Raw genomic sequence first — 23,100 nt, forward strand, 5'->3', positions numbered from 1 at the left:
CTCCTGTTTAAGTTCAGAGGTTGGCAGACACGAGTCAGAGAGTGCCGACATTCCTGCTTTGAAATGAAACAAAATGAAAATCGCGTATTGTCACAAGTAGGCTTCGAATGTAATTACTGTGAAAAGCCCCTAGTCGCCACATTCCGCCTGTTCAGGGAGGCTGGTACGGGAATTGAAACCGTGCTGCTGGCCTGCCTTGGTCTGCTTTAAAAGCCAGCTATTTAGCCCTGTGCTAAACCAGCCCCTATGGAAATGGAAATGACAGTCCAGAGGCTATGTGGACCTCATAGTCTGAAGTTAGGGAGAGGAGACAGTGCAGTGAGCAATGGGCATGCAGCAGGAACAATCATTGGAAGTATGGTGCAGTCCAGCTGCAGGGAGTGACAAGGGCTTCAAAGGAAAAATGCACAGCTTGACGTGCAGTGTTGCCCCACAGTCAATGTCCCTGGGCATGGTGGGCTCTGTACTGGGCTGCAGAGGGTATGGAGATGATCACAGGGGCATCTGTAGATAAGGAACACATGATATGGGGTGGGCGGGGTGGATGAAAGTCTCGAGAGGGAGGGACCGTTGTAGTGATGTTAATTAGAGATAGTATAACAGCTGCAGAAAGGCAGTTCGAGGAGTATCTGCCTACTGAGGTAGTATGGGTTGAAGTCAGAAATAGGAAAGGAGCAGTCACCTTGTTAGGAGTTTTCTATAGGCCTTCCAATAGTAGCAGAGATGTGGAGGAACAGATTGGGAAACAGATTTTGGAAAGGTGCAGAAGTCACAGGGTAGTAGTCATGGGTGACTTTAACTTCCCAAACATTGAGTGGAAACTCTTTAGATCAAGTGGTTTGGATGGGGTGGTGTTTGTTCAGTGTGTCCAGGAAGTTTTTCTAACACAATATGTAGATTGTCCGACCAGAGGGGAGGCCATATTGGATTTGGTACTTGTTAATGAACCAGGGCAAGTGATAGATTTGTTAGTGGGGGAGCATTTTGGATATAGTGACCACAATTCTGTGTCTTTCACTTTAGTAAAGGAGAGGGATAGGTGCGTACAACAGGGCAAGGTTTACAATTGGGGGAAGGGTAAATACGATGTTGTCAGGCAAGAATTGAAGTGCATAAATTGGGAACATAGGCTGTCAGGGAAGGACACAAGTGAAATGTGGAACTTGTTCAAGGAACAGGTACTACGTGTCCTTTATATGTATGTCCCTGTCAGGCAGGGAAGAGATGGCTGAGTGAGGGAACCATGATTGACAGGAGAGGTCGAATGTCTTGTTAAGAGGAAGAAGGAGACTTAGGTAAGGCTGGGGACACAAGGTTCAGACAGGGCGCTGGAGGGATACAAGATAGCCAGGAGGGAACTGAAGAAAGGGATTAGGAGAGCTAAGAGAGGGCATGAACAATCTTTGGCGGGTAGGATCAAGGAAAACCCCAAGGCCTTTTACACATATGTGAGAAATATGAGAATGACTAGAGCGAGGGTAGGTCCGATCAAGGACAGTAGCGGGAGATTGTGTATTGAGTCTGAAGAGATAGGAGAGGTCTTGAACGAGTACTTGTCTTCTGTATTTACAAATGAGAGGGGCCATATTGTTGGAGAGGACAGTGTGAAACAGACTGGTAAGCTCGAGGAAATACTTGTTAGGAAGGAAGATGTGTTGGGCATTTTGAAAAACTTGAGGATAGACAAGTCCCCCGGGCCTGACGGGATATATCCAAGGATTCTATGGGAAGCAAGAGATGAAATTGCAGAGCCGTTGGCAATTATCTTTTCGTCCTCACTGTCAACAGGGGTGGTACCAGGGGATTGGAGAGTGGTGAATGTCGTGCCCCTGTTCAAAAAAGGGACTAGGGATAACCCTGGGAATTACAGGCCAGTTAGTCTTACTTCGGTGGTAGGCATAGTAATGGAGAGGGTACTGAAGGATAGGATTTCTGAGCATCTGGAAAGACACTGCTTGATTAGGGATAGTCAGCATGGATTTGTGAGGGGTAGGTCTTGCCTTACAAGTCTTATTGAATTCTTTGAGGAGGTGACCAAGCATGTGGATGAAGGTAAAGCAGTGGCTGTAGTGTACATGGATTTTAGTAAGGCATTTGATAAGGTTCCCCATGGTAGGCTTATGCAGAAAGTAAGGAGGCATGGGATAGTGGGAAATTTGGCCAGTTGGATAACGAACTGGCTAACCGATAGAAGTCAGAGAGTGGTGGTGGATGGCAAATATTCAGCCTGGAGCCCAGTTACCAGTGGCGTACCGCAGGGATCAGTTCTGGGTCCTCTGCTGTTTGTGATTTTCATTAATGACTTGGATGAGGGAGTTGAAGGGTGGGTCAGTAAATTTGCAGACGATACGAAGATTGGTGGAGTTGTGGATAGTGAGGAGGGCTGTTGTCGGCTGCAAAGAGACATAGAGGGGATACAGAGCTGGGCTGAGAAGTGGCAGATGGAGTTTAACCCTGAAAAGTGTGAGGTTGTCCATTTTGGAAGGACAAATATGAATGCGGAATACAGGGTTAACGGTAGAGTTCTTGGTAATGTGGAAGAGCAGAGAGATCTTGTGGTCTATGTTCATACATCTTTGAAAGTTGCCACTCAAGTGGATAGAGCTGTGAAGAAGGCCTATGGTGTGCTAGCGTTCATTAACAGAGGGATTGAATTTAAGAGCCGTGAGGTGATGATGCAGCTGTACAAAACTTTGGTACGGGCACATTTGGAGTACTGTGTACAGTTCTGGTCGCCTCATTTTAGGAAGGATGTGGAAGCTTTGGAAAAGGTGCAAAGGAGATTTACCAGGATGTTGCCTGGAATGGAGAGTAGGTCTTACGAGGAAAGGTTGAGGGTGCTAGACCTTTTCTCATTATAACGGAGAAGGATAAGGGGCGACTTGATAGAGGTTTATAAGATGATCAGGGGAATAGATAGAGTAGACAGTCAGAGACTTTTTCCCCAGGTGGAACAAACCATTACAAGGGGACATAAATTGAAGGTGAATGGTGGAAGATATCGGGGGGGATGTCAGAGGTAGGTACTTTACCCAGAGAGTAGTGGGGGCATGGAATACAGTGCCTGTGGAAATAGTTGAGTCGGAAACATTAGGGACCTTCAAGCAGGGATCATCAAGGGGATCATCAAGTGTGCATGGATGGTTGCCAGGGGATAAAGGCAACCAAGTTAAATACTGGCTAATTTCTCCGATACATCGCCCTCAAACCGCTGCTTATGCCACCACACGCTCCCTCATAGAACAGACCACAGCACATCTGAAGATGTGTTTTGGATGCCTGGACCGCTCAGTTGGCTCTCTGCAATATGCACCGTGGAGGGTTTGCAGCCTGATTGCAGTGTGCTGTTCCCTTAACATGACTATGCAGAGAGGTGAGGCCCTGCCGGAGGATGAATTGAAGGAGGAGGAGTTCTCAGCAGATGAAGATGAGGAGGCGGTGGAAGCCCAAGGATGCTGAGGGACGAGATGAGTGCCCTGATGCCGTGGAGGAGGGGAGCCAAGGATACCCTCATAGCTGAAAGTTTGCAATATGAGAAAAAGTCCGATCATCATGAAGCATCTCCACTTGCCCTCCAAGCCATTTTGTGACTTCAGAGGGAATAACCAAACCAGCACTGAGAGGACAGGTCCTGCATTCACACTTGGGCCTTCAGAGGTCAGAACTCGGCTGTGACCATCATTGTCCTGGTAATGTGCTCACTCTGTCAAGTTAAAGTCTAGCAATGATGAAAGGAAATGTGAGTCAACTCTAGATGCCTCCCAAGCCATGTACGTATGGAAACACTACCGTGAAGGACATGAAGACTGGCGTAGGCCTCTCATTCTGAAGAGCATGGGCGGGTTTCTGCATCCTGCCGCGCCAGATTTCTGGTTCAGCACGCCAGCGGGGTTCTCCATTTTGCTAGCTGGTCAATGGGAGTTTCGCATTGTGGGGTAGCCCAACACCGTTAGGATATTCCCAGGCTGACGGCAAAATGGAGCATCCCGACGGCAGAAAATCCAGCCCAATGTCTTGGTTTGGGAACCTGGCCCCATAAGAGTTTCCTGTTTGTAGTGATCTGTATATCTGCTGGTAGAGGGTTAACAACTGTATCATAGTGCTAGACAACTACTAGATGGCAGCACCAGATCCATGTATGCAAACTAAACCCAGGATCTTCCCACCTCTTCGTATCAGGAGTGACTAGATAGCAGAGTGTTGGAAAGAGATAGCTTAGTCGGCACGTGTAGTTAAACTTTATCCTTCCTATATACTTAATCATCAGTTATAATTGTAAAAGAGTGAACAAACTCATTGATATTTATATTCGCTATTCGTTAAATGTTATTTGCTTAATTTGAAGACTGATAGTTTAATTGAACTACAACCATCAGACCATTGTAGAAGAAAGCAAAAGAGTAATGACTTATTACAATCAGGTAATATAACACTGCTCAGAGACAGAATCACCTTTGGTGGCTTGGGCTGATGGGAAGGGAACTCGGAGCTTCTGCACACTCTTGGATTGTCTTGACTGGAGGCCCCTGCGGTGTCTGGCCGATGTAAATCCTCCCTGTGGATGTCATAGGCCTGTGGCCAGACTCCTGCAGGAGATGGAGCACTTGGGAGGAGGCCAAGATACCTGGTCCCCATGTGGCCTGCGTCCGGATGGCGGCCACCAGAGTGAGTGGTCGTGGAGTGCATGGCCAAGCACACATCTAGCAGCACCAGTTGGACCGAGGTCTCCACAATGGTTGCCAACCTTCCCTTGGTGGCCTTGAGGTGCTTGTATGTCGAAGCTGCAACATCAGATAGATTCCTCCATAGTATGTTCTGACCTACTGAGAGACTATCAAATCCCTGCCTGATGTTTCGCTGCCTCCCTTTGCATCGCCACAAGTGAACTGACAGTCGCTTCCAAAAGGCCATTAAGACGGGACCAGAAGATCATGGGGCACAGCGAGAAAGGATAAAGGTAGACAGGAGCACAGTAATAGGAGACTCAATAGTTAGGGGGACAGACAGGAGATTCTGTGGCCGCAAACGGGAGTTCAGGATGGTGTGTTACCTCTCAGATGCCTGGGTCAAGGATATCTCCGAGCAGCTGCAGAACATTCTTAAGGTGGAAAAATTGTTGTGCACATTGCCACAAATCACGCAAATAGAAATAGGGAAGAGGTCCTGAGGAGTGATTATAGAGAGCCAGGAAAACGGTTAAAAAGCAGGACCTCAAGGGTGGTAATCTCTGGATTACTTCCAGTGTCATGTGCTACTGAGGGTAAGAACTGGAGAATATGGCGGATGAATGCGTGGCTAAAGAATTGGTGCAGGGGACAGCAATTCAGATTCTTAGATCATTGGGATCTTTCTGGGGCAGAGATGACATGTTTAAGAGGGATGTGTTGCATCTGAACTGGAGGGGGACCAATATCCTGGGGGGCAGATTTGCCAGTGCTACAAGGGAGGGTTTAAACTAGATTGGGGGTGGGATCATCAGCAGCAGGGAAACAATTGAGGGGCTGAAAGGAGATGCAGTACTCAGCAACAGCAAGCTGAATAGACATGATAGGCAGGAGCAAGGCAGGGAGTGAGGAAAACCTTTTAGATTAAATTGCATCTATTTCAGTGCAAGACGGCTGACAGGTATGGCTGATAAACTCAGGGCATGGATACGTATGTGGCACTGGGATATTATAGCCATAACTGAAACATGGCTAAGGGAGGGACAGGACTGGCAGCTTAATGTTCTCAGGTACAGGTGCTTTAGGCAGGACTGAGATGGAGGGAAGAGAGGAGGGGGAGTTGCATTTTTGATTAAGGGGAGCATCACAGCAATAGTCAGAGATTAAATAACCGAGGGATCATCCAGCGAGGCTTTGTGTATGGAACTAAGAAACAAGAAGGGGATGGTGACCTTATTGGGATTGTACTATAGTCAACAGGAATAAGAACAAATATGCAGGGAGATTGGGGAGACTTGCAGGAATTATAGGGTTGTCATAGTAGGGGATTTTAATTTTCCTAACAGAGACTGGGGCTTTGTGGTTTTTTAAAAATCCCAATTAAATTTTTTTACCAATTAAGGGGCAATTTAGCGTGGCCAATCCACCTACCCTGCACATATTTGGGTTGTGGGGGCGAAACCCACGCAAACACGGGGAGAATGTGCACATTTCACACGGACAGTGACCCAGAGCCCGGATTGAACCTGAGACCTCGGTGCCATGAGGCAACAGTGCTAACCACTGTGCTGCCCCTGCCACGGTGTTAAGGGCTTAGATGGGGTAGAATTTGTTAAATGTGTTCAGGAAAATTTCCTCAGGCAGTATGTGAAGGATTCTACTCTGTAAAGGGCAAAACGGGACCTCCCCTTGGGCAAGTGACTGGGGTGACGTTGGAGGACTACTTTGGGACCAGCAACCATCGTTCTATTAATTTTAAAATAGTTATGGAAAGGGACAAAACTGGTCCACAGGTGCAAGTTCTAAATTGGGGTAAGACGAATTTTGATGGAATTAGACAGGAGCTTGCAAGGGTTGATTGGAGTAGTTTATTTGGGAGCAAAGGGGCCTCCAGCAAGTGGGAGGCCTTTAAAAGTGAAATAGCTAGAATTCAGGATCTATATGGTCCTGTTAGGGTGAAGGGCAAGGTTAGCAGGAGTAGGGAACGCTGGGTGACATATTGAGGTTTTGGCCAGGAGAAAGGAAGTTTGGCTCATGTTCAAGCAGCTGGAATCGAGGGATTCCCTGGAGGTGTACAGGGGATACAGGAGTATACTCAAGAAGGAACTTAGGAGGGCAAAAAGAGGGCATGAGGTAGCTTTGGCTGAGAGGATTAAGGTGAATCCAAAGGGATTCTTTAAGTATATTAAAGGAAAAAGAATAACTCGAGCGAGAATAGGACCCCTCAAGGACCAAAGTGGACACATATGTGTGGAACCTCAGGAAATAGGCGAGATTCTGAATGAATATTTCTCCTCTGTGTTTACCATGAAGACTTGGGAACCAGGGAAGGTTAGTGGCAATATACTGGAGGCAGTTCGCATTACAGTAGAAGAGGCGATGGATGTACTAAAATGTATGAAGGTTGGTAAATCTCCTGGCACTGGCCAGGTTTCTCCAAGAACCGTGCGTGAGGCTAGAGCAGAAATTACGGGAGCTCTGGATGAGATATTTGCATCATCGTTGGCCACGGGTGAGGTACCAGAAGAGTGGAGGGTAGCAAATGTTGTGTCCTTATTTAAGAAGGGCTGAAAGGAAAAAACTGGGAATTATAGATCAGTAAGCCTAACATCTGTGTTGGGAAAGTTACGGCAGAGGATTCTGAGGGATAAGATAAACAGGCATTTGAAAAGACAGGGTTTGATTAGGAGTAGTCAGCACGGCTTTGGGCATGGGAGATCATGCCTTTGATGAAGTGACCAGGAAGATTGATGAGGGCAGGGCGGTAGATGTAGTCTATATGGACTGCGGTAAGACCTTTGACAAAGTTCCACATGGTAGACTGCCCTGGAAGGTTAGATCCTATGGATTCCAGGGACAGCTGGCAAATTGGATGTACAATTGGCTTGATGGTAGGAAGCAGAGGATAATGGTGGAATGATGCTTGTCGGACTGGAGGCCTGTGACTAGTGGTGTGCCTCAGAGGTCAGTGCTGAGCCCATTTCTGTTTGTTATCTATAATCAATGATTTGGATAAGAATGGACAAGGCTTGATCAGGAAGTTTGCAGACGACATTAAAATAGGTGGTATTGTCGACAGTGAGGAAGGTTGTCACAAATTGTAGCAGGATCTTGATCAGCTGAGTAAGTGGGCCGAGAAATGACAAATGGAGTTCAATACAGATAAGTGTGAGGTGTTGCATTTTGGAAAGTCAAAGTACTTTCATGGTGAATGGTCGGACCTTAGGGAGTATCGTGGAACAGAGGGAACTTGGAATTCAGGTGCACGGTTCTCTAAAGGTAGAGTCATAGGTAGATAGGGCAGTCAAGAAGGCTCTTGGCATGCTGGCCTTCATCAGTCAGGGCATTTGAGTATAGAAGTTGGAAAGTTCTGTTGCACTTATACAGGACGTTGGTCGCCTTGTCAGAGGAAAGATGTGAGTAAACTGGAGAGACTACAAGGATGTTGCCAGGACTCGAGGCACTGAGTTATAGTGAGAGATTGGACAGACTTTTTCCTTTGGAGCGTAGGAGACTGAGAGGTGATCTTATAGAGGTATATAACAATAATAATAATCTTTATTAGTGTCATAAATAGGCTTACATTAACACTGCAATGAAGTTACTGTGAAAATCCCCTATGCACCACACTCTGGCGCCTGTTCGGGTACACGGAGGGAGAATTCAGATTGTCCACTTCACCTAACAGCACGTCTTTCGGGACTTGTGGGAGGAAAGCGGAGCCCCCGGAGGAAACCCACGCGGGGAGAACGTGCAAACTCCGCACAGACTGTGACCCAAGCTGGGAATCAAACCTGGGACCCTGGCACTGTGAAGCAAGATATAAGATCATGAGTGGCATAGATAGGGTGAATGCACTCAGTCTTTTTCCCGGGGTTGGGGAATCGAGAACTTGGAAGGCACAGGATTAAGTTAAGAGGGGAAAGAATTAATGGGAACCCGAGGAGCAACTTTTTTACACAAAGGATGAAACGTATGTGGAATGAGCTGCCGAAGGAAGTGTTTGAGGCAGGGACATTCTCAACATTTCAAAGGCATTTGGACAGATCCATGGATAGGGAAGGTTCAGAGGGATAGGGGCCAAATGCAGGCAAATGGGGTTAGCTTAGATGGGTTTTTTGGTTGGCATGGACCAGTTTGGATTGAAGGGCCTATCTTCGTGGCGTAGATTCTATTATCATCTGACTCAGACTGAGCAGGAGGCTGGAAAGTCGGAGATTTGGGCAGGCCCCGCCTGCTGTGGGACCCTTCCTGTGAGATGTTCTCCAGAAAGTGACCCCACGTTAAACGTTTAACTACGTGCACCGAGGTCTGTATCTCTTCATTGGTGGAGGTAGTAAGTGCTGTGATAGTTCTTCCTGAGCCCCCTCATCCTCAGACATGCTTCAGGGGTCGGAACGCTGCTGGACTGGCTAGCTCACCGCAGCCTGCTGGTACCTGAAAAATACACAGACAGTTTTAGTGGGTGAGCTGAAGCTGTTTCAGAGTCCACGGCACTCAGTCTGGAGTGGAGGATTGGGTGAAGTGAGGTAAGCCACACGAGGTTGTTGGGGTACGCCAAGCTCAGCGTGGCCACAGCAGTGTTATCTGTCCTTGCCTGCAAACTCTGCAGCAACCCCCTCAAAGTCACTGAAGGTGATGATCTTGTGTGCAAGTTGAGACTGTATGGGAACAAAAGAAAGAAATGTGATCAGAGGGGGTGCAGCAGAGGTTGGGTAAAATGCATGTTCCCAGTATGTGGTGTCACCTCCCCAGAACAGACAGTGATTGTAGACTGAGCAACAAGACAGATGGGATGGTGATGTTGGGAAAGACTTATTGAGAGAGTGAGCATTGATATGTGTCTCCCGAGATGGAATGTGTGAAATCCGTGAAGCGAGTAGCTGTTTGAGTCCATGGTGCCATGCTGACAGTGGAGAGAGCTGAGGGAGGACTTACCCTGGCACCCGCTTTCTGCACTGGATGGTGCATCACGGGTAAGGTGACAGACACGCTGACCTCCTCCTCGACATGCCGGAGAGGTGAGTTGCTGTGCTTCTTTGAGCTGGCACTGGGTTGGAGCACATTCTGGTGGGTCCACACCATCTGAATAAGAGCCTCGAGATTCCTGGCGATGAAAGGGAGTGCAACCTTCTTCTTGAGGCTGCAAACCTTTCCTTCCGGATTGCTGATATTCTGCATGGTCTGGTGAAGACAGGTGAGTGGAGAGAGGGATGTGAGTGTGCTGGGCTGGAGAGAGGGATGTGAGTGTGCTGGGCTGGAGAGAGGGATGTGAGTGCTGGGCTGGAGAGAGGGATGTGAGTGTGCTGGGCTGGAGAGAGGGATGTGAGTGTGCTGGGCTGGAGAGAGGGATATGAGTGTGCTGGGCTGGAGAGAGGGATGTGAGTGTGCTGGGCTGGAGAGAGGGATGTGAGTGTGCTGGGCTGGAGCGAGGGATGTGAGTGTGCTGGACTGGAGAGAGTGATGTGAGTGTGCTGGGCAGGAGGGAGTGATGCGAGTGTGCTGGGCTGGAGAGAGTGATGTGAGTGTGCTGGGCTGGAGAGGGGGATGTGCGTGTGCTGGGCTGGAGAGAGTGATGAGAGTGTGCTGGACTGGAGAGAGGGACGTAAGTGTGCTGGGCTGGAGAGGGGGATGTGAGTGTGCTGGGCTGGAGAGAGGGATGCGAGTGTGCTGGGCTGGAGAGAGGGATGTGAGATTTAAAAAGCGCAGGAGCTGCGAGTCGGAGCGGAGATTTAAAAAGCGCGGGAGCTGCGAGTCGGAGCGGAGATTTAAAGAGCGCGGGAGATGCGAGTCGGAGCGGCGATTTAAAAAGCGCGGGAGCTGCGAGACGGAGCGGAGATTTAAAAAGCGCTGGAGCTGCGAGTCGGAGCGGAGATTTAAAAAGAGCGGGAGCTGCGAGTCGAAGCGGAGATTTAAAAAGAGCGGGAGCTGCGAGTCGGAGCAGAGATTTAAAAAGAGCGGGTGCTACGAGTCGGAGCAGAGATTTAAAAAGAGCGGGTGCTACGAGTCGGAGCAGAGATTTAAAAAGAGCGGGTGCTGCGAGTCGGAGCAGAGATTTAAAAAGAGCGGGTGCTGCGAGTCGTGCAGAGATTTAAAAAGCACGGGAGCTGCGAGTCGGAGCGGAGATTTAAAAAGCGCGGGAGCTGCGAGTTGGAGCGGAGATTTAAAAAGCGCGGGAGCTGCGAGTTGGAGCGGAGATTTAAAAAGCGCGGGAGCTGCGAGTCGGAGCGGAGATTTAAAAAGCACGGGAGCTGCGAGTTGGAGCGGAGATTTAAAAAGCGCGGGAGCTGCGAGTCGGAGCGGAGATTTAAAAAGAGCGGGGGCTGCGAGTCGAAGCGGAGATTTAAAAAGAGCGGGAGCTGCGAGTCGGAGCAGAGATTTAAAAAGAGCGGGTGCTACGAGTCGGAGCAGAGATTTAAAAAGAGCGGGTGCTACGAGTCGGAGCAGAGATTTAAAAAGAGTGGGTGCTGCGAGTCGGAGCAGAGATTTAAAAAGAGCGGGTGCTGCGAGTCGGTGCAGAGATTTAAAAAGCACGGGAGCTGCGAGTCGGAGCGGAGATTTAAAAAGCGCGGGAGCTGCGTAGATTTAAAAAGATCGCGGCCGGGTTTCGGGAGCCGTTCGGAGGAGGAGCAGTCTCTGTCAGGGAGAGAACCTGAGAACATCTGAGACCCTCAGAAGGTAAAGGTAAGTAAGTGATTTTTACTCATTCTTACTTTTATTACCTTTTCAAATTGTGTGTGTGGTGGGGGGGAGGGAGGAACTGAAGTGACGTCACAGAAAAGCTGTGACCTGAGTGGCTGGTTGGGAATCAGAGTGATGTGAGTGTGCTGGGCTGGAGAGAGGGATGTGAGTGTGCTGAGCTGGAGAGAGGGATGTGAGTGCTGGGCTGGAGAGAGGGCTGGGAGTGTGCTGGACTGGAGAGGGTGATGTGAGTGTGCTGGGCTGGAGAGAGGGATGTGAGTGCTGGGCTAGAGAGAGAGCTGGGAGTGTGCTGGACTGGAGAGGGTGATGTGAGTGTGCTGGGCTGGAGAGAGTGATGTGAGTGTGCTGGGCTGGAGAGAGTGATGTGAGTGTGCTGGGCTGGAGAGAGGGATGTCAGTGTGCTGGGCTGGAGAGAGGGTTGTGAGTGTGCTGGGCTGGAGAGAGGGATGTGAGTGTGCTGGGCTGGAGAGAGGGATGTGAGTGTGCTGGGCTGGAGAGAGGGATGTGAGTGTGCTGGGCTGGAGAGAGGGATGTGAGTGTGCTGGGCTGGAGAGAGGGATGTGAGTGTGCTGGGCTGGAGAGAGTCAGTTGAGTGTGCTGGTCTGCTATTTAAATATGGCGCTAGGTCCTTTGAACCTGCCAGCTGAGGGTGGGCGGGTGAATGAGCTACCGGCCCAACAGGTAATTCAGAGGGGGATTTGCTTATACATAATTAATGAGATTCCAAGCATCGAATCAGCCGCCTGACCCCGCCATTCTGGCCTGCGGTAAAGGCGCTGCCGGATCCGCCTCAACCGCGTTTAATCACAAAATAGGAGAATTCTACCCTCGTCTTTTCATTGACATTCCCATTGCCTTGGGACCAATGCTGATGAATCCCACTGCTCTCCAATCCAATATAGTCCCTTTTAATTTCTACCTTCTGTTAGTTTAACACATCACACTTCATGTAAAACAAAGAAAGATCTGAAAATAAATATGACTGTATGGCAGTTTAGGACATTAGACAGCAGAAAGATTCGTTTGTGGTAGAACCTGTTGTCATGATTTAACCTGAAGCTCAAACACCGTGCCATGTGATAATAATAATCTTTATTAGTATCACAAGTAGACTTACATTAACACTTGCAAAGAAGTCATCACATTTGGGCGCCTGTTCAGGTACACAGAGGGAGAATTCAGAATGTCCAATTCACCTAACAGCACGTCTTCCGGGACTTGTGGGAGGAAACCGGAGCATCCGGAGGAAACCCACGCAGACACGGGGAGAACATTCTTGTGGTTTATATTTAAAATGCAACGTTGCTTACCCAAATAATACACTGTCAGTCTGGAGGAGCAATCATATTCTTTCTGAAGGAGATGACATTTGGATAGTTTTCAATAAACAGTTGGATTCCACGTCCTCCCTAGCTGCCTTCCTGCTTGTAGGCTATCTGCTGTAGAGCAGCACATGTCCTGAGACACACAATTTCAGATGAATTGCAACCTGCATGGCTTCGCTTTACCTAAAGTAGATGTTTGCATGGTCTCTGGACTTGTCCACGTGTGAAGCGAATGCCGGTATAATAGTATATTAAACGTACATCATACAACAGTCCGGAACACTTTATTTTGGTTACAGGCTGTTTTAATGCTCATGGTTTGCATGCATTTCAAGGAGTGCCTCATACTTAAAAGACATAAAAGTGATGACCAAAAAGGGAAGTTGAATGGAATCACACTTTTAAGTTCTTGTTTCATTAAAGTTTGGCTTTCTAGTTGCAACAGTGCTATTATTGACGAATGTTCTTGCAAGCAAACATTAATACTTCCATTGTATTTTTATTTTTGGCATCTTAACCAACAGATTATAGGGCTAGCAGTAGAGAAAGTAGATCAAGCACACTAACTGTTCCAGATCAGCAGAGAAGCCCACACCATCGTTCTCGTTCTGTCTCTCCTCACCGTGGTGACGACCAGGGCAGGACCCGGTCACGTTTACCCAATGTCCCACTACAGAGGTGTGTTTGCATTCTTCACAATGCTTGTTTTAGTTTATTAAATGTTGGGCAGAAAGTGGTTAATGTTTTACCTGCACTTCTTGTGTTTGTCAGCTAGATGATTTGTTTTGATTGAAAACAAGGAATTTCTTGCATGGAATGACAGGAACTTTGGGGAAAATGGCAAACTGTGTTCATCAATATTGCATTTAGTGCTTTACAATTTTCTTGTATTCAACAGTTTTCCATCGAGATGAATCATTTTCAGCTAATATAGTTTTGCCAATCTTCTTCACTCACAGGAGTTTGGATGAAATCCATCAAAGTCGGCGATCCCGTTCTCCCACCCGCTACCAAGATGTGCCACGCAGTCCAGTCGAACGCAGGCCGAGGGACATAGACAGTTATTACACATATGAAAGAGAGAGGTACAGTGTACAGCAAAATTATTCCATATTCATGATGTGTCAGTTTCCTTTCTTGACACGAACTTTAAATTGCAAAATTGTTGGTGTAATTTTCTTTTTGGTGTTTGAAAATAATCCCACTGATCTAAACTTCCGCAGCTGCAAAAATATTTTTTTAAATGGTTAAGTCGTAATGTTCATGAATAATTTAGTAGTTCAATTCTCTCATGGTCATTTTAACTCGGTACTTTGGTCTCAGACTGTTGTCGGATCCAATACGACATTTCATGAATTTTCCAATTCTCCCCCTGTTAAATCAAGATTCAACACACAATTAAGAACTTGCCAGTAAAGTAACAGTGAGCTGAATGCACATGCCATAATGGGCTCTATTTCACAGGAGCCTGAGTATGGGTTGGCAGGCAGTAGGACCCATAACATTTGGGCACCGTGCCATTGACGTTATCAGTGTCGGGGGAGGCGTCAGGAGGCTTTGCCCACATGTGGGCCAATTGAGGCGTTTAAATTAGTCGTTACTTGAGAACCAGGTCCTGTTGTTGCTGGAATTAAACCAATGGTGGGAGATGCCCACGCCAAGCATCCAGCTGTCACTGCAGCAGTTGGTGGCAGGCAGGGATAGAAGAATCTCCTTAATATGGTCCATTGGGCTCCAAGGTCTTCCCTCCATTCTTGGTTCCTCGCTCGAGTGACCAGTCTGTCTCAGCCCCAACCTGGATCTTCTTACGTGACCCTGCTGAAGCCCATCTCCTAGTCACCTTTAACTTACCTCGGGGCTCCTCGCCACCCCAAGGATGTCCACCACTCCCAGTGGCACTGCTGGGAGCAGAGGCTGCCAGAACATTGATTGGCTGGCAGCTCTCAGAGGCCGGAATACCTGCCCCGGTGAGGGTGGAGATTTCGACTGAAATGAATTAACAGCTGTTAAGTTGCAACAGGGCAATGCGGCAAAGCCATGGGGAGGAGGTGGGTCTGAGGGAATGGGACTGGAGAGCTCGTCCTGAACTCTTTTGTTGAGGCAGAAGGGAACCTGACACACTGTGTAATGCAGGTCTATGAGTGCATGACAAAGCACAGCAATTTGTAGTGGGTAAGAAATAGGTCGGGCGATGTGAGCCATCATAAAAACTGGACAGGGGGCAGCACGTGGCACAGTGGTTAGCATTGCTGCCTACGGTGCTGAGGACCCGGGTTCGTATCCCGGCCCTGGGTCACTGTCCGTGTGGAGTTTGCACATTCTCCCCGTGTCTGTGTGGGTTTCACCCCCACAACCCAAAGATGTGCAGGTTAGGTGGATTGGCCACACTAAATTGCCCCTTAATTGGAAAAAATGAATTGGGTACACTAAATTTATTAAAAAATAAATAAAAGCTGGACAGTTGAGTCTGTTGTTTGAGCACTGAACTCAAAATTTGTCAGCCTCTGAAATGAGGTGAAAAAGAAATAAAAAATACAAATTAAAGATGCCCCAGAGAATTAGGATCGTTTTCTAATATCATTAGGGCCAAATTGAACTGTGCAATCACGCTCCTGCAGTTAGCCATTGCTCCCAAAGGCATTAAAAAATATATTTTCCAACATTTCTGTCCTTTTCCTTTCACCCTTAATCCAATCTTGCTCTCCCTCTCTCTTTCTCTTCATAGATCGAAGTTGACTCCAACTCACCAGATATTATTCTTATCCATTATCCCGGTTCCTTTCTCAAACTTCATTTTCATTGGCTCAGGAGATAGACAATTGCTTTGATTATTTACAAATATGCCAAATTCCTTTTGACTTCACACTTTGTGAGGAGAATGAGGTACAGCACCTGAGTCAGTTAAATGTTATTAACATGCAGACTGGAAAAGTCTAGCACGATGGAACGGAAAGCTGAGGAAAGATTCCATTCCCACGTGATCTCTCCCTCTCCAGTGAATACTGAGTCCAGTTCCACACACTGTAATCTCTCTCTCCAGTGAATACTGAGTCCACTTCCACACACTGTAATCTCTCTCGCCAGTGAATACTGAGCCCAGTTCCACACACTGTAATCTCCCTCTTCAGTGAATACTGAGTCCAGTTCCACACACTGTAATCGCTCTCTCTCGTATGAATACTGAGTCCAGTTCCACACACTCTAATCTCCCTCTCCAGTGAATACTGAGTCCACTTCCACAAACTGTAATCTGTCTCTCCCTCTCCAGTGAATACTGAGTCCAGTTCGACACACTGTAATCTCTCTCTCCAGTGAATACTGAGGCCAGTTCCACACAGCGTAATCTCCCTCTTCAGTGAATACTGAGTCCAGTTCCACACACTTTAATCTCTCTCTCTCGTATGAATACTGAGTCCAGTTCCACACAGTCTAATCTCCCTGTCCAGTGAATACTGAGTCCACTTCCACAAACTGCAATCTTCTCTCCCTCTCCAGAGAATACTGAGTCCAATTCCATACACTGTAATCTCTCTCTCCAATGAATACCGAGTCCAGTTCCGCACACTGTCATCTCTCTCTCCAATGAATACCGAGTCTACGTCCACACACTGTAATCTCTCTCCCTCTCCAGTGAATACTGAGTCTAGTTCCATACACGGTAATCTCTCTCTCCAGTGAATACCGAGTCCAGTTCCGCACACTGTAATCTCTCTCTCCAATGAATACCGAGTCTACGTCCACACACTGTAATCTCTCTCTCCCTCTCCAGTGAATACTGAGTCTAGTTCCATACACTGTAATCTCTCTCTCTCCAGTGAATACTGAGTCCAGTTCCACACACTCTAATCTCTCCCACCAGTGAATACTGAGTCCAGTTCCACACACTGTGATCTCTCTCCCTCTCCAGTGAGTACTGAGTCCAGTTCCACACACTGTGATCTCTCTCCCTTTCCAGTGAATACTGCGTCCGGCTCCATGCACTATAATCTCGCTCTCCAGTGTAATCTCGCTCTCCAGTGAATGCTGAGTCCAGTTCCACACACTGTAATCTCTCTCTCCAGTGAATACCGTGTCCAGTTCCGCACACTGTGATCTATCTCTCCAGTGACTACTCAGTCCAGTTCCACACACTGTAATCTCTCTCTCCAGTGAATACTGAGTCCAGTTCCACACACTGTAATCTCTCTCTCCCTCTGCAGTGAATACTGAGTCCAGTTCCACACACTGTAATCTCCCTCTCCAGTGAATACTGAGTCCAGTTCCACACACTGTAATCTCCCTCTCCAGTGAATACTGTTTCCAGTTCCACACACTGTAATCTCTCTCTCTCCAGTGAATACTGAGTCCAGTTCCACACACTCTAATCTCTCCCACCAGTGAATACTGAGTCCAGTTCCACACACTGTGATCTCTCCCTCTCCAGTGAGCACTGAGTCCAGTTCCACACACTGTGATCACTCTCCCCCTCTCCAGTGAATACTGAGTCCAGTTCGACACACAGTAATCTCTCTCTGCAATGAATACTGAATCCAGTTCCACACACTGTAATCTCTCTCTCCTATGAATACTGAGCCCAGTTCCACACACTGTAATCTCTCCCTCTCCAGTGAATACTGTTTCCAGTTCCACACACTGTAATCTCTCTCTCTCCAGTGAATACTGAGTCCAGTTCCACACACTCTAATCTCTCCCACCAGTGAATACTGAGTCCAGTTCCACACACTGTGATCTCTCTCCCTCTCCAGTGAATACTGCGCCCAGCTCCATGCACTATAATCTCGCTCTCCAGTGTAATCTCGCTCTCCAGTGAATGCTGAGTCCAGTTCCACACACTGTAATCTCTCTCTCCAGTGAATACCGTGTCCAGTTCCGCACACTGTGATCTATCTCTCCAGTGACTACTCAGTCCAGTTCCACACACTGTAATCTCTCTCTCCAGTGAATACTGAGTCCAGTTCCACACACTGTAATCTCTCTCTCCCTCTGCAGTGAATACTGAGTCCAGTTCCACACACTGTAATCTCCCTCTCCAGTGAATACTGAGTCCCGTTCAACACACTGTAATCTCTCTCTCCTATGAATACTGAGCCCAGTTCCACACACTGTAATCTCTCCCTCTCCAGTGAATACTGTGTCCAGTTCCACACACTGGAATCTCTCTCTCTCGTATGAATACTGAGTCCAGTTCCACACACACTAATCTCCCTCTCCAGTGAATACTGAGTCCACTTCCAAACATTGTAATCTGTCTCTCCCTCTCCAGCGAATACTGAGTCCAGTTCCATACACTGTAAGATCTCTCTCCAGTGAATACTGAGTCCAGTTCCGCACATTGTAATCTCTCTCTCCAATGAATACTGAGTCAACGTCCACACACTGTAATCTCTCTCACTCTCTCCAGTGAATACTGAGTCCAGTTCCACACACTGCATTATCTCTCTCTCCAGTGAATACTGAGTCCAGTTCCACACACTGTAATGTCTCTCTCCAGTGAATACTGAGTCCAGTTCCACACACTCTAATGTCTCTCTCCAGTGAATACTGAGTCCAGTTCCACACACTGTAATGTGTCTCACCAGTGAATGTTGAGTCCAGTTCCACATACTGTAATCTCTATCTCCAGTGAATACTGATTCCAGTTCCACACACTCTAATCTCTCCCTCTCCAGTGAATACTGCCTCCTGTTCCACACACTGGAATCTCTCTCTCTCGTATGAATACTGAGTCCAGTTCCAGACACTCTAATCTCTCTCTCCAGTGAATACTGAGTCCAGTTCCACACACTGTAATTTTTCTCTTTCCAGTGAATACTGAGTCCAGTTGCGCGCACTGTAATCTCTCCCTCTCCAGTGAATACTGAGTCCAGTTTGACACACAGTAATCTCTCTCCAGTGAATACTGAGTCCAGTTCCACACACTGTAATCTCTCCCTCTCCAGTGAGCACTGAGTCCAGTTCCACACACTGTGATCACTCTCCCCCTCTCCAGTGAATACTGAGTCCAGTTCGACACACAGTAATCTCTCTCTGCAATGAATACTGAATCCAGTTCCACACACTGTAGTCTCTCTCTCTCTCCAGTGAATACTAAGCCCAGTTCAACACACTGTCATCTCTCTCCCTCTCCAGTGAATACTGAATCCAGTTCCACAGACTGTAATCTCTCTCCCTCTCCAGTGAATACTGAATCCAGTTCCACACACTGTAATCTCTCTCTCCCTCTAGTGAATACTGAGTCCAGTTCCACATTGGAATCCCTCTCCAGTGAATACTGAGTCCAGTTCCACACAATGTAATCTCTCCCTCTCCAGTGAGTACTGATTCCAGTTCCACACACTGTAATCTCTCCCTCTCCAGTGAATACTGAGTCCAGTTTGACACACAGTAATCTCTCTCCAGTGAATACTGAGTCCAGTTCCACACACTGTAATCTCCCCCTCTCCAGTGAATACTGAGTCCAGTTCCACACACTGTAATCTCTCTCTCTCTCTCCAGTGAATACTGAGCCTAGGTCCACACACTGTATTCTCTCTCTCTCTCTCCAGTGAGTACTGAATCCAGTTTAGCGCGCTGTGATCTCTCTCTCCCTCTCCAGTGAGTATTGAGTCCAGTTCCAAACAGTGTAATCTCTCCCTCTCCAGTGAGTACTGAGTCCAGTTCCACACACTGTAATCGCTCTCCCTCTCCAGTGAATACTGAGTCCAGTTCCACACACTGTAATCTCTCTCTCTCCAGTGAATACTAAGGCCAGTTCAACACACTGTCATCTCTCTCCTTCTCCTGTGAATACTGAATCCAGTTCCACACACTGTAATCTCTCTCACTCTCTCCAGTGAATACTGAGTCCAGTTCCACACACTGCATTATCTCTCTCTCCAGTGAATACTGAGTCCAGTTCCACACACTGTAATGTCTCTCTCCAGTGAATACTGAGTCCAGTTCCACACACTGTAATGTCTCTCTCCAGTGAATACTGAGTCCTGTTCCACACACTGTAATGTGTCTCACCAGTGAATGCTGAGTCCAGTTCCACATACTGTAATCTCTCTCTCCAGTGAATACTGATTCCAGTTCCACACACTCTAATCTCTCCCTCTCCAGTGAATACTGCCTCCTGTTCCACACACTGGAATCTCTCTCTCTCGTATGAATACTGAGTCCAGTTCCAGACACTCTAATCTCTCTCTCCAGTGAATACTGAGTCCAGTTCCACACACTGTAATTTTTCTCTTTCCAGTGAATACTGAGTCCAGTTGCGCACACTGTAATCTCTCCCTCTCCAGTGAATACTGAGTCCAGTTTGACACACAGTAATCTCTCTCCAGTGAATACTGAGTCCAGTTCCACACACTGTAATCTCTCCCTCTCCAGTGAGCACTGAGTCCAGTTCCACACACTGTGATCACTCTCCCCCTCTCCAGTGAATACTGAGTCCTGTTCGACACACAGTAATCTCTCTCTGCAATGAATACTGAATCCAGTTCCACACACTGTAGTCTCTCTCTCTCTCTCCAGTGAATACTAAGCCCAGTTCAACACACTGTCATCTCTCTCCCTCTCCAGTGAATACTGAATCCAGTTCCACAGACTGTAATCTCTCTCCCTCTCCAGTGAATACTGAATCCAGTTCCACACACAGTATTCACTAGAGGGAGAGAGAGATTACAGTGTGTGGAACTGGATTCAGTATTCACTGGAGAGGGAGAGAGATTACAGTCTGTGGAACTGGATTCAGTATTCACTGGAGAGGGAGAGAGATGACAGTGTGTTGAACTGGGCTTAGTATTCACTGGAGAGAGAGAGAGACTACAGTGTGTGGAACTGGATTCAGTATTCATTGCAGAGAGAGATTACTGTGTGTCGAACTGGACTCAGTATTCACTGGAGAGGGGGAGAGTGATCACAGTGTGTGGAACTGGACTCAGTGCTCACTGGAGAGGGAGAGATTACAGTGTGTGGAACTGGACTCAGTATTCACTAGAGGGAGAGAGAGATTACAGAGTCCAGTTCCACATTGGAATCCCTCTCCAGTGAATACTGAGTCCAGTTCCACACAATGTAATCTCTCCCTCTCCAGTGAGTACTGATTCCAGTTCCACACACTGTAATCTCTCCCTCTCCAGTGAATACTGAGTCCAGTTTGACACACAGTAATCTCTCTCCAGTGAATACTGAGTCCAGTTCCACACACTGTAATCTCCCCCTCTCCAGTGAATACTGAGTCCAGTTCCACACACTGTAATCTCTCTCTCTCTCTCCAGTGAATACTGAGCCTAGGTCCACACACTGTATTCTCTCTCTCTCTCTCCAGTGAGTACTGAATCCAGTTTAGCGCGCTGTGATCTCTCTCTCCCTCTCCAGTGAGTATTGAGTCCAGTTCCAAACAGTGTAATCTCTCCCTCTCCAGTGAGTACTGAGTCCAGTTCCACACACTGTAATCTCTCTCCCTCTCCAGTGAATACTGAGTCCAGTTCTACACACTGTAATCTCTCTCTCTCCAGTGAATACTAAGGCCAGTTCAACACACTGTCATCTCTCTCCTTCTCCTGTGAATACTGAATCCAGTTCCACACACTGTATCTCTCTCTCTCCAGTGAATACTAAGGCCAGTTCAACACACTGTCATCTCTCTCCCTCTCCAGTGAATACTGAATCCAGTTCCACACACTGTAGTCTCTCTCTCTCCAGTGAATACTAAGCCCAGTTCAACACACTGTGATCTTTTGTCTCTCCAGTGAATACTGAGTCCAGTTACACACACTGTAATCTCTCTCTCTCTCTAGTGAATACTGAGTCCAGTTCCACATTGGAATCCCTCTCCAGTGAATACTGAGTCCTGTTCCACACAATGTAATCTCTCCCTCTCCAGTGAGTACTGATTCCAGTTCCACACACTGTAATCTCTCCCTCTCCAGTGAATACTGAGTCCAGTTTGACACACAGTAATCTCTCTCCAGTGAATACTGAGTCCAGTTCCACACACTGTAATCTATCCCTCTCCAGTGAGTACTGAGTCCAGTTCCACACACTGTGATCACTCTCCCCCTCTCCAGTGAATACTGAGTCCAGTTCCACACACTGTAATCTCTCTCTCTCTCTCCAGTGAATACTGAGCCTAGGTCCACACACTGTATTCTCTCTCTCTTTCTCTCTCTCTCTCTCTCTCCAGTGAGTACTGAATCCAGTTTAGCGCACTGTGATCTCTCTCTCCCTCTCCAGTGAGTATTGAGTCCAGTTCCAAACAGTGTAATCTCTCCCTCTCCAGTGAGTACTGAGTCCAGTTCCACACACTGTAACCTCTCTCCCTCTCCAGTGAATACTGAGTCCAGTTCCACACACTGTAAGCTCTCTCTCACTCCAGTTAATACTGAGTCCAGTTCGACACACAGTAATCTCTCTCTCTGCAGTGAATACTGAATCCAGTTCCACACACTGTAGTCTCTCTCTCTCCAGTGAATACTAAGCCCAGTTCAACACACTGTCATCTCTCTCCCTCTCCAGTGAATACTGAATCCAGTTCCACACACTGTAGTCTCTCTCTCTCCAGTGAATACTAAGCCCAGTTCAACACACTGTGATCTTTTGTCTCTCCAGTGAATACTGAGTCCAGTTGCACACACTGTAATCTCCCTCTCCAGTGAATACTGCGTCCAGTTCCACACGCTGTAATCTCTCTCTCTCTGCAGTGAATACTGAATCCAGTTCCACACACTGTAGTCTCTCTCTCTCCAGTGAATACTAAGCCCAGTTCAACACCCTGTAATCTCTCTCCCTCTCCAGTGAATACTGAGTCCAGTTCCACACACCGTGATATCTCTCTCTCCTGTGACTTCAGAGTCCTGTTCCACACTGTGATTTCCCTCTCAACTAAATACTCAGTCCAATTCCACACACTGTAAGCTCTCTCTCTCTCTCCAGTGAATACTGAGTCCAGTTCCACACTGTAATCACTCTCCCTCTCCAGTGAATACTGAATCCAGTTCCACACACTGTAGTCTCTCTCTCTCCAGTGAATACTGAGTCCAGTTCCACACACTGTAATCTCTCTCTCCAGTGAATACTGAGTCCAGTTCCACACTGTAATCTCCCCCTCTCCAGTGAGTACTGAGTCCAGTTCCACACACTGTGATCTTTTGTCTCTCCAGTGAATATTGAGTCCATTTACACACACTGCAACCTCCCTGTCCAGTGAATACTGCATCCAGTCCCACACACTGTAATCTCTCTCTCTGCAGTGAATACTGAATCCAGTGCCACACACTGTGATCACTCTTCCCCCTCTCCAGTGAATACTGAGTCCAGTTCCACACACTGTAATTTCTCTCTCTCTCTCCAGTGAATACTGAGTCCAGTTCCACACACTATAATCTCTCTCTCTCTCTCCAGTGAATACTGAGCCTAGGTCCACA

The 23,100-nt window shown here is 47.5% G+C and overlaps 1 protein-coding gene across 5 annotated transcripts in view; it reads left to right on the top strand.

Moving 5' to 3' along the window:
* The window catches only part of rims1a (regulating synaptic membrane exocytosis 1a), a 1,446,068-nt gene that overhangs the window by 1,100,144 nt on the left and 322,824 nt on the right, over nucleotides 1–23,100 (top strand). For all 5 annotated transcript variants that reach the window (XM_072498344.1, XM_072498345.1, XM_072498346.1 and 2 more), the window contains exons 16-17: nucleotides 13,216–13,369; nucleotides 13,651–13,776. In XM_072498344.1, coding sequence (XP_072354445.1) covers nucleotides 13,216–13,369; nucleotides 13,651–13,776 — 280 coding nt within the window. The remainder of the gene's footprint in view (nucleotides 1–13,215; nucleotides 13,370–13,650; nucleotides 13,777–23,100) is intronic.

The sequence above is a fragment of the Scyliorhinus torazame genome, chromosome 4 (genome assembly GCF_047496885.1).
Source record: "Scyliorhinus torazame isolate Kashiwa2021f chromosome 4, sScyTor2.1, whole genome shotgun sequence".
Taxonomy (NCBI): domain Eukaryota; kingdom Metazoa; phylum Chordata; class Chondrichthyes; order Carcharhiniformes; family Scyliorhinidae; genus Scyliorhinus; species Scyliorhinus torazame.